The 14,015-nt window shown below is 32.2% G+C and overlaps 1 protein-coding gene across 1 annotated transcript; it reads right to left on the bottom strand.

The window, feature by feature from the left end:
* Window positions 1-364: 364 nt before the first annotated feature.
* On the bottom strand, window positions 365-6,257 carry LOC108483697 (proline--tRNA ligase, cytoplasmic-like). Its single transcript, XM_017787241.2, has 13 exons — window positions 6,053-6,257; window positions 5,182-5,223; window positions 4,998-5,083; window positions 4,807-4,899; window positions 4,534-4,650; window positions 4,209-4,396; window positions 3,858-3,924; window positions 2,980-3,102; window positions 2,702-2,854; window positions 2,211-2,495; window positions 1,894-2,112; window positions 1,569-1,662; window positions 365-768 (listed from the first exon to the last, which is right to left on the bottom strand). Exons 2-13 carry the CDS (start codon window positions 5,213-5,215, stop codon window positions 704-706), a joined length of 1,524 nt encoding a protein of 507 aa, XP_017642730.1. The 5' UTR covers window positions 5,216-5,223; window positions 6,053-6,257; the 3' UTR covers window positions 365-703.
* Window positions 6,258-14,015: the final 7,758 nt, after the last annotated feature.

Below are 14,015 nucleotides of genomic sequence, written 5' to 3' on the forward strand. Positions count from 1 at the left end.
TATAGGAATTAGATCAAATTAGTCCCTCTATTATTAAACATTTCAATGTAATATCTATACTATTAAAAAGAATCAAATTGTAATATAATTAACATTTACTATTTTCATTTGTAAAATCATAAAAGGGCCAATGTGAAATTCGCTTTTTCTTACACAATGGGATGAAATTTCAAAGTAATTTACAGTGAGAATTAATGGCCTAAAAGGGCCAATCATTTGAGTCTTTTCTCTTACACATTTTGTCAACAGCTTAATGGTTTGAATCTAATTGCTGTCAAGTCTATTCGAGTATACAAGAGCACAATAATAAACCAACATGCTTTAACCATCAATTTCTTTATAATTTTACCTATTTGCTTCAAAATTAAATGAAAAAAAAAAACTATATTGCTCACTTCCACTTCTATAATAAAAAAGAGTAACATCAAAAGGGCATTTGCCTATACCATCCTATAGTACATTAGTGTTCTCTTTCAAATGCTTAAAACACAATCCACAAAGGAGCAACACCAGATAAGACAGTATATCTATTGTAGCAAAGCAAAATTCGGCCAAAAAAGAAAAAGGAAAATAAATGCATAAAAACTGAATCCTCTAATCAGTCTCACATAATTTTAAATTGAAAACTTCCCTGTTTAGAACGGCCCGATGACCCAAGCCGATGGACCATGAGAAGGAGACGGTTATCAAAAGGCAAATAATCTTAGTAACTTCTGCCCCAATAGGTCCACTTTTTTGCAGGCTTCCCAGAAGCAAAGCATTTAGTACCTGCATAATATTTTCTTTGGCTGAGTAAAGAATTGTACAACGCATACAATATCCTATATTTCGCTTTTACCTCGTATTCTTTTCTTCTGTAGATGCAAAGTTACAAATAAACGAACTGCATCTACACGATTTTCCTCCATGCTAATGCAAGGTGGATTTTACAAAGTTCACACCATGATAAAAAGATTGCATTGTTCACAGGTAAAAGTACCATAAAGGCCCTTATATTAGGAGTCAGATTGCATTTTGCCCCCTCTACTCAAAAAAATGCAAATTAGTCATTGTACGTTAGATCAATGAGCAAATTGAGTCCTTTTTGTTAAAAATTTCATCCCTTTATACTGTTAAAAACTGATGTTGCTGACAGAACAAGAAGACAATGATGCTTGGCATGCCACGTGTACCTCATATTGACGTACAAAGACCAATTTTTAATAGTAGAATTGGATAAAATTTTTAAAAGACGGATCAGTTTTCTCTTTGATCTAATATACAAAGACTAATTTGCCACTTTTTTTAGTAGTGGGCCAAAATGCAATTAGACTTCTAGTACAAGGGCCTCCATGGGACTTCTACCATCGTTCACAAATATAGCAACTAGAGGAAGCTTTGATTCCTCACATCTATGAGCTCGCATATATATATCCTCTCCTATTCCACTTAATATAGTATCATTTCTCTAATTCCAATAATTTTCGCAGTTTTTCACAGAAAGATTTTTAGGCAGTTACTGAGCACTACCTGCTGATGCAGTATCCTTTTACTTAAAAAGAAATGCCTGCATGGATGGAGTCAAGTACCTTCTGGGAGTTCAGGCTGTTCGAATGGAGTACAAAGAGACTTAGCTGCTCCCATCTCACCCTTTGTTCGAGTTTTCACATCTTTCTCCACCTCCTATATATACAAAACATAAAAAATCATTTAAGAAAAATGAGCGACATATGCCTCGAGAGATTAGAATATGATCCAACTTATGTTGGTGCCTGACAAAATACTTGAGATTAATGACGATTAATAATGCAATTCTGAGAAAAAAGGGTAACAAATAAGCATTAAAACAATACCGATTAAATGCTAAACTGTCATGATCCCTATAAATATGGATTCTGCAAATTCAAGTCATACCTCCTCATCACACCAAGGAGCTAAGATGAGTTTCTTTTGCCCGAGAGCTTTTACAAACTCGTCCCAAGTTTTTACAACTTCAATGCAGGCATCTCTTTTTTGTTTTGCCACATCGAATAGATTCTGTTGAATCTTATCCAACATTCCTTTTACTTGTTCAACCAAAAAGACACTAGAGATATCAGTCTTTTCTCCATTGTCACGGCGAACTGCACGCACCTGTCCAATAAAACACATTCTGGTTTCAATAATAAGAAAATAATACATAAAAGAATAGAAGGAAAGCAGAAATGAGAAAAAAAGGGGTGGGGATTCACCTGATTATTTGCCAAGTCTCGAGGTCCTATTTCAATCCTTAGGGGAACACCTTTCATTTCCCAGTTTGAGTACTTCCAACCAGGTGAGTAGTTCTCTCTAAGATCAGCTTCAGCACGAATACCAGCATCAGAGAGGGTTGCCACGGTGGCAGCACAGGCATCAAAGATACCTTGAGTATCTGCATCTTTGTAAGGCACAGGAATCACAATAACTTGCAAAGCTGCAACTTTTGGAGGCAGCACTAAGCCTTTGTTATCCCCATGAACCATCACCATTACCCCAATCTGAAAAAAAAAAAAGGATAAGGAGAATAACATGAATAAGGAGAGAAGAATATTAAACGAAATTATATGAGTAGTTAGGGATTCTTTTGACTAGCAAGCCTGTGTAATCACCTCAAACAACAAAATATAATTGGCAGGTTGGTATCACAAGGAACTTGAATTAATAAATGCTAAGACCACATAAAGTAAAGAGAAAATTGTTTTACCGTTCGAGTGCTGTATGCCCAGGAATTCTGCCAGACCATAGACTTTTCCCCTTTTTCATTTTCAAAGTTTATCTCAAACATTTTTGCAAAGTTTTGGCCCAAACAATGGGAGGTTGCACCTTGAATACCGCGCCCAGTGTTTGGAATAAATGCCTATCATGTTATGATCAGATTAAAAGCTCCTCACTTTAGATTAAAGAACAATAATCAAGCAGACAATTCAAGTTCATTGATTAGAACAAGTACAAATTGTTATTACATGCAGGCTTATACTATACCTCAACACTGGTTGTGTAAAGTCCACCGGCAAACTTCTCCAGTTCACTCTTCCTGCCTTTCGTAACAGGAATTGCCAAGAATTCTTCATATATACGTCGGTACAGTTCCAATATTTGAAGAACCTAAAGTATAACAAAAATTTAGATATATTTAAAGTGATCCAGCAGACATGTTTACCACTGTTGTTGGTTAATAAGTCCCTGTTTTTCCAGGTTTGTTAACAGCACAATATGCCAAAAATGATGTGAAAATGAGAATATATTGCATGTTAGATTCTGGAGGTAAAGTCTACAATCTATAAGCACAAAGTAAACTCAACTATAAAGTACATATAACTCAGCATGTAAATTTTAGTACATCAGTCCTTCCATAATATATTCACCAAAACAATCCGTACTTGGACAGACATACAAGGTTCTAATACGCAGGCACATTCTTCAACGATACTTCAAAAGGCAAGAAAAGTGCTATCTGTAAGAGCAATGAACTATTTGATTATTTACACATTGCAAAAACAAACAGAAAAAGTATATTAACATTATTGATGATTATAAAACATCTCATATTAACTTTCTGAAATGCTTACTTAAATACTTAATTCAGAAATTCAGAGGCAATAATGCTGTTTTAAACCAAAAGCCAGTTGTTGGTAAATGTGGAGGAATAACGGATCAGCCATGCAAGATTTCCACATATCTTTTTCTCCCCCTTTATTTATCTTCTGTTCTCTTCCCGATAGGCTTGAGAAGGTCAAAGTAAATGGAAATCTTGAAAGGCTGATCGCAACCAAGTCCATTGGATTCCAACAGCACAGTGGACAAACTTCACCTCTCTAAGTTTAAATACTTCCCAAAAGTAAAAAATTTAAGACCGCTACCTCAGTGTCTGCCTCTTCCTTTGTTGCGAAGGCAGTATGCCCTTCCTGCCATAGAAATTCACGACTCCTACAATCAAGCATCAAGTTAGCAGTGCAAAATCCATCCTCAAATATTTTAAATAAAAACTCTAGCTTGCCATTGAAAGAATTGAGAAAATAATCTACACATCTGTGAACATTAATAACTAATGCTAAGAAAATTGATCCAATATTAGAAAATTATCTGAAAATTAGCATCTCATTACATGTATAGCATAGATCATCTCATCCACCAGGTGGAACAGGCAGGGGGCAAGGAAGTAGGATCATAATGGAAAGCTAAAGTTGACAACGGAGTTTAACACGAACTACCTGATAAATGGTGTGGGATTGCTAAACTCCCATCGAACAACATTGCACCACTGGTTAAGCTTCAAAGGTAAGTCACGGTGTCCTCTTATCCACTTAGAATAGTAGGGATACATAACTGTCTCACTAGTTGGGCGGATGGCAATTGGCACCTCCAAATCAGACTCACCAGATTTTGTCACCCAAGCAACCTGATTAGATCAGGATCCTAAAAATTAGTTTCAAATGACTTCAAAAAAGAAAAAAATTAAAGAAAAGTAGAAACTTCAAACCGAGGCATATTCCACAATCACAATGTCATCATGCCAAAAAAAAACTTAGTTCTCACCTCGGGAGCAAAACCCTCTATATGATCCTTCTCCTTTTGCAAAACACCTGGAGATACAAAAAGAGGGAAATAGCAGTTCTTGACTTTCATTTTCTTGATTTCCGCATCAAAGAACGTCTACAATTTCACGTTATGGATAAATTAATCACGAAAGGAAGGAAAGGAAACAAAGATCAAAGATTAGCATCCATAACTAATTTTTTCCTTATAATCAATTAAAACTTCAACTTATTTACTATATAAAATGCAATATAGAAAGATCATATGACTCACTTGCATGTTCTCCCATATTGACATTGCCCATGGCCTAAGAATATAACATCCAGAGATGTCATAGTACTCAATCATTTCACCATTGACAACAACCTAAAAACAAGCCAAAATGAGTACATAATAATAAGATATTAAGATCCCAATTTAGTATAACAAGCACTAAATCATTGCATAATTGCTACAAAACATACCTCAGAGTACCATTCCCCAAAATTCTCATCCTTGGTAAAGGAAAGACCCAAACCAGTCTCCTTCTTCACTTCCTTCTTTTTCCCTCCTACAACAACAAATCATTCACAAACATAGAAACCACCACACCTTCATGCATGCATTTACAATAAAATCTAACCAAAACAAGCCCCAAGAAAAACGTACCACCGCCAGACTTTTTCTTCTCCCCTCCAGCCATATGTTCAACTTCAAATAAAAAACACAAATAAAACATAAAATTAGAAGAATTAAAAACAGTGTACCTCACTCAGTTCCAAAGCTAATATTCCCACTAAGGCAAAATAAAATCCACTATCCTAGTATTTACACATATTGCTAAAGTCTTAACCGTGTGAAAAATCCTATTCTTAAGCAATTATCTATTACTTTTACTGCATTGACCGACTTTCAGATCAGAGATTTGGAAGTGATTTTTTTTTTCCTGGAGTGTCCAAAAACCAATATTCTTTGACATTTTAAAGAAAGGGTATGCAGCATTCAGTAAGGGTGGGAAATCAGTTAAATTAATCGACCCTACCGACTTGAAGTGCCATAACCGACTTAACTTCAGTCGGTTCGGTCGGTTAACCAACATTTTTTTCTTTTTGAGAGAGAGAGAGACAATGTATATTTTCATAGCCAAAAAAAATAAGCTACTGCCAGATTCTACTTCAACCACATTAAAATTTTCCTACTACCAAATTTAAATTCAACATAAACATTTAGCATACTGCGAAATTGAAATCCAAAATACAAATGAAAATGTTCCAACTACAAAAGCATTCCAAAGCCAACAAATACAATTGCCTACCAATTGCCAAGATTAACACCAATTTGGCAATTTCCCTACAAAGCACCATTATGCTACAAAATACAAGCAATAGCAGCAAATGAAATTGCCTACTGCCAACAAAAGCATTTTAATGAAATTTTAACAATTGTTCCAACTACACCAACATTCTAATGCCAACAATTGCCCACTGCAAATAACCACACAAAAAATCAAAACCCACAAAAAATTAAGGTATAGAAATACCTTAAAGAATCTGAAAGAGGGAGACCGAATAGTAAGATGAAGATGCCGCCGTTTGGAGACGACTAATGGAACGATGAGGGAGACTAAGCAGTGTTTAGGGTTTCTTTTCTTCTTCTTCTTTTTAGATTTGTTTATTTTGATTATGTTATTTCTTATTGGGCTATGTTAGTGTTAGTGTTAGTGTTAATGTTAGTTGTAAATTATTGGGTTGGGATTTGATATAAATATTTTAAATTATTAATATTAAGTTGGTTGGTTCGGTTACGGAGTAATATCGATATTTTAATTTTTTTAAACACTCTTTTGATAGAATATCTAGAACCCTATATCATTTCTCAACCTTTAAAAGAGAGAATAATACGCTTCAGCATACTTAAACTCATATTTTTCTATACTGGTAATAATGCCAATCGAGTTAATACTCAATCGACTTTGATGCTCTTTTTTTTATAATTGTTATTATTCTCAATAAATTTCCATATCCAAGTTGAAATCATAACTTCAAATTTTAATATTTATCATACGTTATTTTAAAAGGAGACAATGCTAGCTGTCAAATATTAATGATGTCAACCAAATTTAATACAGAATCAACTATTATACTATCCTTACAGGACAAAAATAAATCAAGGGTAACTTCTATATCAAGCAAATAGAAGGGATGCGGACAAAGGCGAAGTCAGAAATTCACTTTAAGAAATTAAAGATAAATCGTAAATTTGAAGGGTCAATGTATAATTTTACCCTTATACTAATAAGTAATTTCATAAAATTTTAAAGATAAATATATTTACCCACCTTTGCCCTTGAATATATATATTATGCGTCAATTAGATATTTAGTAATTATACTTTAATTTTGGATAATTCGATTTTCTATTTTTAAATGCTATTAATTAATCTAAATCAATATTACCCTAAATTATTTTAGCTAAAATGATTATGTAGAAAAAAACAAAATTTTTATAATAAAAAATCATGTAAAAAGTGTTTTCAATAGACATAATGATTTATTTAACCTTCAAATTTGTCGAAAAATAAAAATTATTTTAGCCCTGTATTTAATTTTTCATTTTTTTAAAACTTTAAACTTATGCTATTTGTCAAATCGTCCAAAAATAGATGGAAAAGTTAACAGATACTTTGTTGATATATTATACATGTGAATTGTCACATGGATGCCACGTCAGCAAGCTTTGTTAATAGTAGTATATGCTAACTCTGTTAAAATTTAGATTTATTTGATTCTTTTTAATAGTATAGGGATTAAATTGATCCATTTAATAATAAGGGACTAATCTTAACCCTTTCTTATAACAAAGGGACCTAACAAATATATTCACCAATTTGCTATTTCTTACACAATGAGATGAAATATCAAAGTAATTTACTGTGAGAATTAAACCATTTTAGTCTGTTTTTCTTTACACGTTTTGTCCATAACTTTTCTTATGGTTTGAATCTAAATATGTTAAAGTCAATTGGTTGATTTTTTTTTTAGCCTTCCACATTTATATTTTTTTTTCAATTTGGTCCTTATTCTTTTTTTCTTCTTTAAAATCTTGACCCTCGACATTTTAAGAATAGTCAAATTTGACCATCAATCTTTCGAAAAAAATGTTGTATTGTTGTTGTTTTTTAACAGAAATGCTAACTAAAACGTTAAATTTTGAAACATGACAATCCACATGGTAATCCATGTGTACTCCATGCTGATTTTTTATGGATTCTTATAATTTTTTTTTTGAATATCTTTATAAATTTTAAATTATTTGATGATATGATATATAAGAGAAATAGTGTCATATCAACATAAAATACTTGTGGACTACCATGCCAGTTGTCAAACCAACATCGTTAAAATTTTCTGTTTTAATCAGTATTTTCGTTAAAAAACGATTAGACTCTTTTTGAAAGCTTAATGGTCAAATTTAGCTCAAAAAGGAATAAGGGCTAAATTGACAAAAGATGTAAATATCGAGGGTCAATTTTGACATCATGCCTTATAAATAAATACTAATAATTTCATAAACATGCACAAATCTGAAACCCAAAACTCAATATAAACCTTACACATGAAATCTAATATAGTTCCTAAATCTTAAACAACTCTAGACTCGAAACTCAAAACTTGAGAGAAATGTAATAAATATAATTAATATTTAATTATGTTTAAATAAAATTATTGATATTTATTTATAATCATTGTACTTTATTTTTGTTTTATCTAATGTTGTTATTTACTCCGATACATGAAACTTATGTATTGACGATACATCAATTATTATTATTTAGAATTATACATGTTAATGGGACATTTTGAGTTAGTTTCTGATTGCATTTAATTTTGGTTGGATCAATTTGAGTTTGTTTTAAAATTTTGAAAAATTTTTGAGTTCAATTTATTTTAGACTCGGGTAATTTTGAGTTTGGACCATTTCGATGTAGTGATAGTAGAGGTGTGCATGGGCCGGGCTACCCGGTCCGGCCCGAAGGCCCACCCGAAATGTGGGAGGGTTTGGACAAAAATATAGGCCCAAAAAATGCGCTTGGATAAAAAAATAAGGCCCGTTTAAAAAATGGGCTGGGCCTCGGGTAAGGTATTTTAGCCGGGCCTACCTGCCTTGATTCACTAAAGGACAAAAAAAATCTGCATATTTTTCTTATTTTTGAATGTTATTTTCTTGTTGTCTCCCTATTTTGCTACAATTTTACTATTATGTTGCTACTATTTTATTGTTATTGTTTGGATATTGTATAAAATTTATTTTATTGTTAATTTTCTTATTATTTTAAAGGCATTTGTTAATTTTTTATTATTTTTGAAGCATTTGCTTGTTAAGTTGCATTTATCTTAGTGTTATTTAAGTCTACATATTTTTCAAAATTTATTTTCAATTTGTTAGGAAATATTTATTTTGATATTTTTATTTTGATGTATTATATATATTTTAAAATAATATAAAAATTAATACGGGCGGGCCGGATCGGGCCTGAGTTTTAGTATTTTTATCCGGGTCGGGCTTGGGTAAAATTTTAGGCCCATTTTTTGAGCTCGGGCTTGATTTTTTAGTTGAGCCCGACCCGAACCTGGCTCGACCCATGAACACCTCTAATTGATAGGGTTTTCAAGTCAAATTATTCCATTGGCTTTTAGACCATGTTGGGGCAGTTTTAGGTTTAGGATTATTTCGAGTTTGGGCCATTGTGGTATACACAGTTGGTAGTCCTAAAATTGGACTAATTGGGGTTTAGATTCATATCATAATTAACAAGTCTATTTTAATCCTCAATCTTTATCAACACAACATAATTTTTTTTATTTAGATCGATTCGAATTCAAGTAAATTCATGTTTTGATCGTTCTGAGCTTGAATTATTTAATGAGTAAATTACCCCTAAGGTAATTAAACTAGTAGTATGTTTATGTTCAAGTCACTTAACTTAAAAAAAGTACAAAATGATAGTTGAACTATTTGAAAGTTTTAATTTAAGTCACAGGATTGTTAGAGTCATTATTGTATGCCCTTCTTTGTTCGTACTACCTATACACCAATCAGAAGTTCTCATTCCCCTTCTCTTCTACAATTTTTTTTCATGAAACAACTTTGAATATCACGAATTTATGAACCAAAATTCAAAAAACTTTCTTCTTTGATCTCAAACACTAACCATAAAAACAACTTTGATATAAGGTATGTTTTCTACTTGTCGGTTGGTACTAATCCAATATACCAATTGTTGAATCATCACTTGAAGCTCACTAGCTGAGCTTTGGAAAAAAGACTTAACAACTCAGTGACTTAAATCAAAACATTCGAATAGTTCAATGACCATTTTGTAACTTTTTGAAGTTGAGTGGTCAAAATGCAAACTTAATAATAATTTAGCAAGCTCGGGTGTAGTTTACCCTTATTTAATAAAGGGATAATGTAACATTTGGTATCTATACTTTCATAAAACGTCCAATATGATACTCGTACTTTGAAAATGTCCAATGTGGTTTTCGAACTATCAATATGTGTTTTATTATGATACCTGATGATAATATCATCAGTAAATTGCTAAATCAGCCAATGAAATTTTGACACATCAAATTTTCCATTTAAAATAATATTTTAATTGATTTTAAATAATATATTATTATAATTATTTCATGTAAAGTTAGTATTTACTTTTTTTGTATTAATCATATGTTTAGTTACTTGTTTTTATTTTTATTTTTGTTTTATTGAGTTTTTGATTGTAATGAACCGAAAGTTACGGTATCGGAAATTGAGTCTTGAGTATCTTATTTCAGTGAAATTTATTCATGAATATTTATTAGAAATATTTATGAATTATAGTTGAATGGTTATTTAGTGTTTAATTAAGTGAAGTAGCTTGAATTTAGTTTAAAGGATTAAATTGCATAAGGAATAAAAGTTTAATTATAGATTAAAGAAGTAAAAGGGACTAATCTAGCAATTAGACCCTAAGTGCCATGTGTGTGAATGTATGATATAACATGTGTAATAGTTGGTATATATGTGTAATAGCTATAAGATATTTTATGTTATAGCTATTACACATGTTAATTTATATTTTTATAGGTTAATAATAATATAATATAGTATAATGAATAAATAATAATGAGTAAAGAAACATAGAAAGAGTTACAGAGAGCAAACGTGAGAAAGAAAGAAGGAAAGAAAGAAAGAAAAGAAAAGGGAAATTTGAGGATTAAGGCCCTAAAGTTTAATTGGTAAGTTGTTTTAGCTCATTTTCTTATGATTTTTATGTTTATGGATGCCTAATTCAAAGTTCTACATGTATGAGGTTAAAATGAAGAAAATAGAAAATTTTTAGATATTGATTTAGTTGAATAAATTGAGGTTTTATGGGTTAAATTGATAGGAATTGAAGTTAGAAGTGAAAATTGAGTGATTTATTAAAAGAATTCTAAGTTAGGTTTAAATAGGGATTAAGTTGAATAGAGCTCAAAATTTATGTTTTATAATGAATTTTATGAGTTAGAAATTGTTAATGAGTTGATTAAAAGAGAATATGAAGCTTAAGTTAAAGAAAAAGATTAGTAATGGAAAAAGGACGAAATTGGAATTTTTGTAAAAGTTTGATAGAAAGTGAAAATGTGTTTTATGAATTAGTATATTGATGAATTTTAATTGTATGATTGTTAGTAGCAAACGTAGCACGGATACGTCATCAAAGAAGGAAAAGAGAAAGTGAACGAATATATCGATTAAATTCGATAAATAGTGGTTTGTATTTCTATAAACCGAGCTTAATCGTTATTGCTATATTTGATATTTATATTGTATGAAAATGTGAATGAGGTAAGTATTTTTACCATATTGAAATGAATGTGATTTTGAATACCCTATTAACGATGTCGGGCTAGTCGGATATAGTTGACATGTCATAGGAATTGGAAGTATTGGGATATTCCGACATTGAGTCGATGAGACACTATGTGTCGACTCATCGTTAAAGTTCCGGATTTGTTCCGATGAAGTACTTTGTGTACTATAATGTTAAAGTTCCGGATTTGTTCCGATGAAGTACTTTGTGTACTATAATGTTAAAGTTCCGGATTTGTTCCAATGAAGCACTATGTGCTTATCCCAGAGTGTGGGTTGGATCCGTGTATCCGTTAGTGTCCGAGTTATGTTAATAAGGGTAAATAAAGTAAAGGTTATTAAAGTACTGATTGATATTGAATAATAGCAATAATGTGTTTGAATTACCATGTTTTAAAGTTGATTAAGCTATTGTTTATAGAAATACCACTGAGAGTATTCTCAACAGACGGTTTGTTTCGTCGCATGCAGCTAGGTACTGAAAGTATAAGGACTCAACATACAAGCGATCCCCAAACTCAAATTGGTGAAGTTTCTATCTTTTGGAAAATGGCATTGTACCTAGGATGTCTTTTGGTTATATTGAAAGTATCTAAGTTGTTAAATGATATTTTGGTATGTTTTGTAAATGTTACCAAAACCTTAAGAATGGTATGTTTTGATATGTTAGTGAAGAGTAATAAGACGAATTGTTGGTAAATGTTGTAGAAAGAAGAAATGAAGATGTTATAAACTTAGTTATCAACATTTTATACTAAAACAGATTTGGACAGTAACAGTAGTCCAACTTTGAAAATATACCAAAAATAGTATAAAGTGAATTAGATGATGAATAAAATATGTAATTGAAGCTTAATGAATCTATTTTTATATGGAAGAAACAAAATTGGTAAAAGAGTTGTATTTTATGAGATATTTACTTTTTGGTGAAACAGGGTTAGAACAATTTCTGGATTCCCTGTTCTGACTTTATAAATTCACCATAAATTGTGTATTAAGAATTAGGACTCAAACTTTATATGTATGGATTCATTATTGAGTCTATTTTAATTGAAACAAATGGCATAGTCATTGGATTTCTGTACAGGAAGAAATTTGATTCGAAGTGCACAAGGGTCAGAGTAGCTGAACCCTGAAACAGGGAGTCTTCTTATAATAAACTGTACTAATTGGCCTGACCAAAATTCTAGAAAAAATTAGTAAGTAGATATATGAGTCTAGTTTCAGGAAAATTTACGGAATTGGATTTCGAGTTTCGTAACTCGAGATATGATTTTTTTAGCGACTGTGACGCAGATGGATAGTTTACTACGAAAACTGTTTAAGTGCTAAGATAAGTTTTGTAATGTCTCCTGCTTGACTCCGGCAACGGTCTCGGGTAGGGGGGACGTTACAATATTGATTGGTATCAGAGCTATTTAGGTTTAGTCGGTTCTAGGACTAAATCGAATGTCAATGGGAATCTAGAGGTACATGCCATTACTGAGTCAAATTTGAGTTGGGATTGGATGCTGATATGTTTGTTGAATATTTTTGTTTTATAACATTAAGAATGTCTGATAAAAGCATTGAGGATACTGATCAAGAGATGTATAGTGAAGATGATGAACCGTATAATGTGAATGAATCGGAGTTTGCAACTCCAAGTGTGAATCCAGTAGGAAATCAACCGAATGTTGGAAGTGACAATACTGAAGTCTTTAGAATAATCGCCGATGCCCTTCAAAAAGCGGTAGGAACTATGCTTTTACGTCCTCTATCCCTACTACCGAAGAGCTCCAATTAAAGAATTGAGAAAATATGGAGCTACAGAATTTTTGGGTGCCAAGGAATTGATTCGACTCTCGCTGAAAATTGGTTAAAGACTACAAAGAGAGTTCTGAAGCAACTTGAATGTACACCACAAGAAAGCTTAGTGTGTGTTGTCTCATTACTGCAAGAGGAAGCTTTAGTATGGTGGGAATCAGTGATTCAGAATGTACTTGAGGAACAGATAAGTTGGGACTTCTTTCAAAAGAGTTTCAAAATAAGTATTTGGGAGAAATGTACATAGAAGACAAAAGACAAGAGTTCTTAACACTGAAACAAGGTGAGATGCTTATAGTGGATTATGAACGAGAATTTACGAGATTGAGCGATATGCCATCGAGTTTGTACCGACCGAAGCCGACCGATGTAAAAGATTTTAAGAGGATTACGTGATGAATTTAGACTATAGTTGATGCCTCTTAGAATCACCGAGTTTATGGATTTAATGGAAAAAGCTAAGATGATTGAACAAATTCTTGGAAGGGATAAAAAGTCCGAAGTTGCTCATTCGACTGAAAAACGTCCGGAATGGTTAGTTCAAGTCCGCACCTAAGCGGTCAAAGGAATCACGAGGTAATTGGAGATTTAGTTCTCGATCGAAAAGGAGTGATCGAGGTCGGAAAAGACAGAATCATGTGTCTCTGGCGATATCCAAGTCCGATTCGAATCTGAAATTCCAATATGTGAGCATTGTGGAAACCGACACAAAGAGGAGTGTAGAAAATTGATGGAGGTTGTTTCGTTGTGGAGCTACCGATCACTTTATTAAAGATTGCCCAAAGATATCTGGAACAA

Source organism: Gossypium arboreum, chromosome 6, assembly GCF_025698485.1.
Source record: "Gossypium arboreum isolate Shixiya-1 chromosome 6, ASM2569848v2, whole genome shotgun sequence".
NCBI lineage: Eukaryota > Viridiplantae > Streptophyta > Magnoliopsida > Malvales > Malvaceae > Gossypium > Gossypium arboreum.

Excerpts from the sequence above, each read along its gene's own strand:
- LOC108483697 (XM_017787241.2), bottom strand. The coding sequence starts at position 5,215 with ATGGCTGGAGGGGAGAAGAAAAAGTCTGGCGGTG. Across the intron at positions 4,900-4,997 it reads TTGGGGAATGGTACTCTGAG|GTTGTTGTCAATGGTGAAAT; the intron begins GTATGTTTTGTA and ends GCTTGTTTTTAG. Across the intron at positions 2,496-2,701 it reads GGGCATACAGCACTCGAACG|ATTGGGGTAATGGTGATGGT; the intron begins GTAAAACAATTT and ends TTTTTTTTTCAG.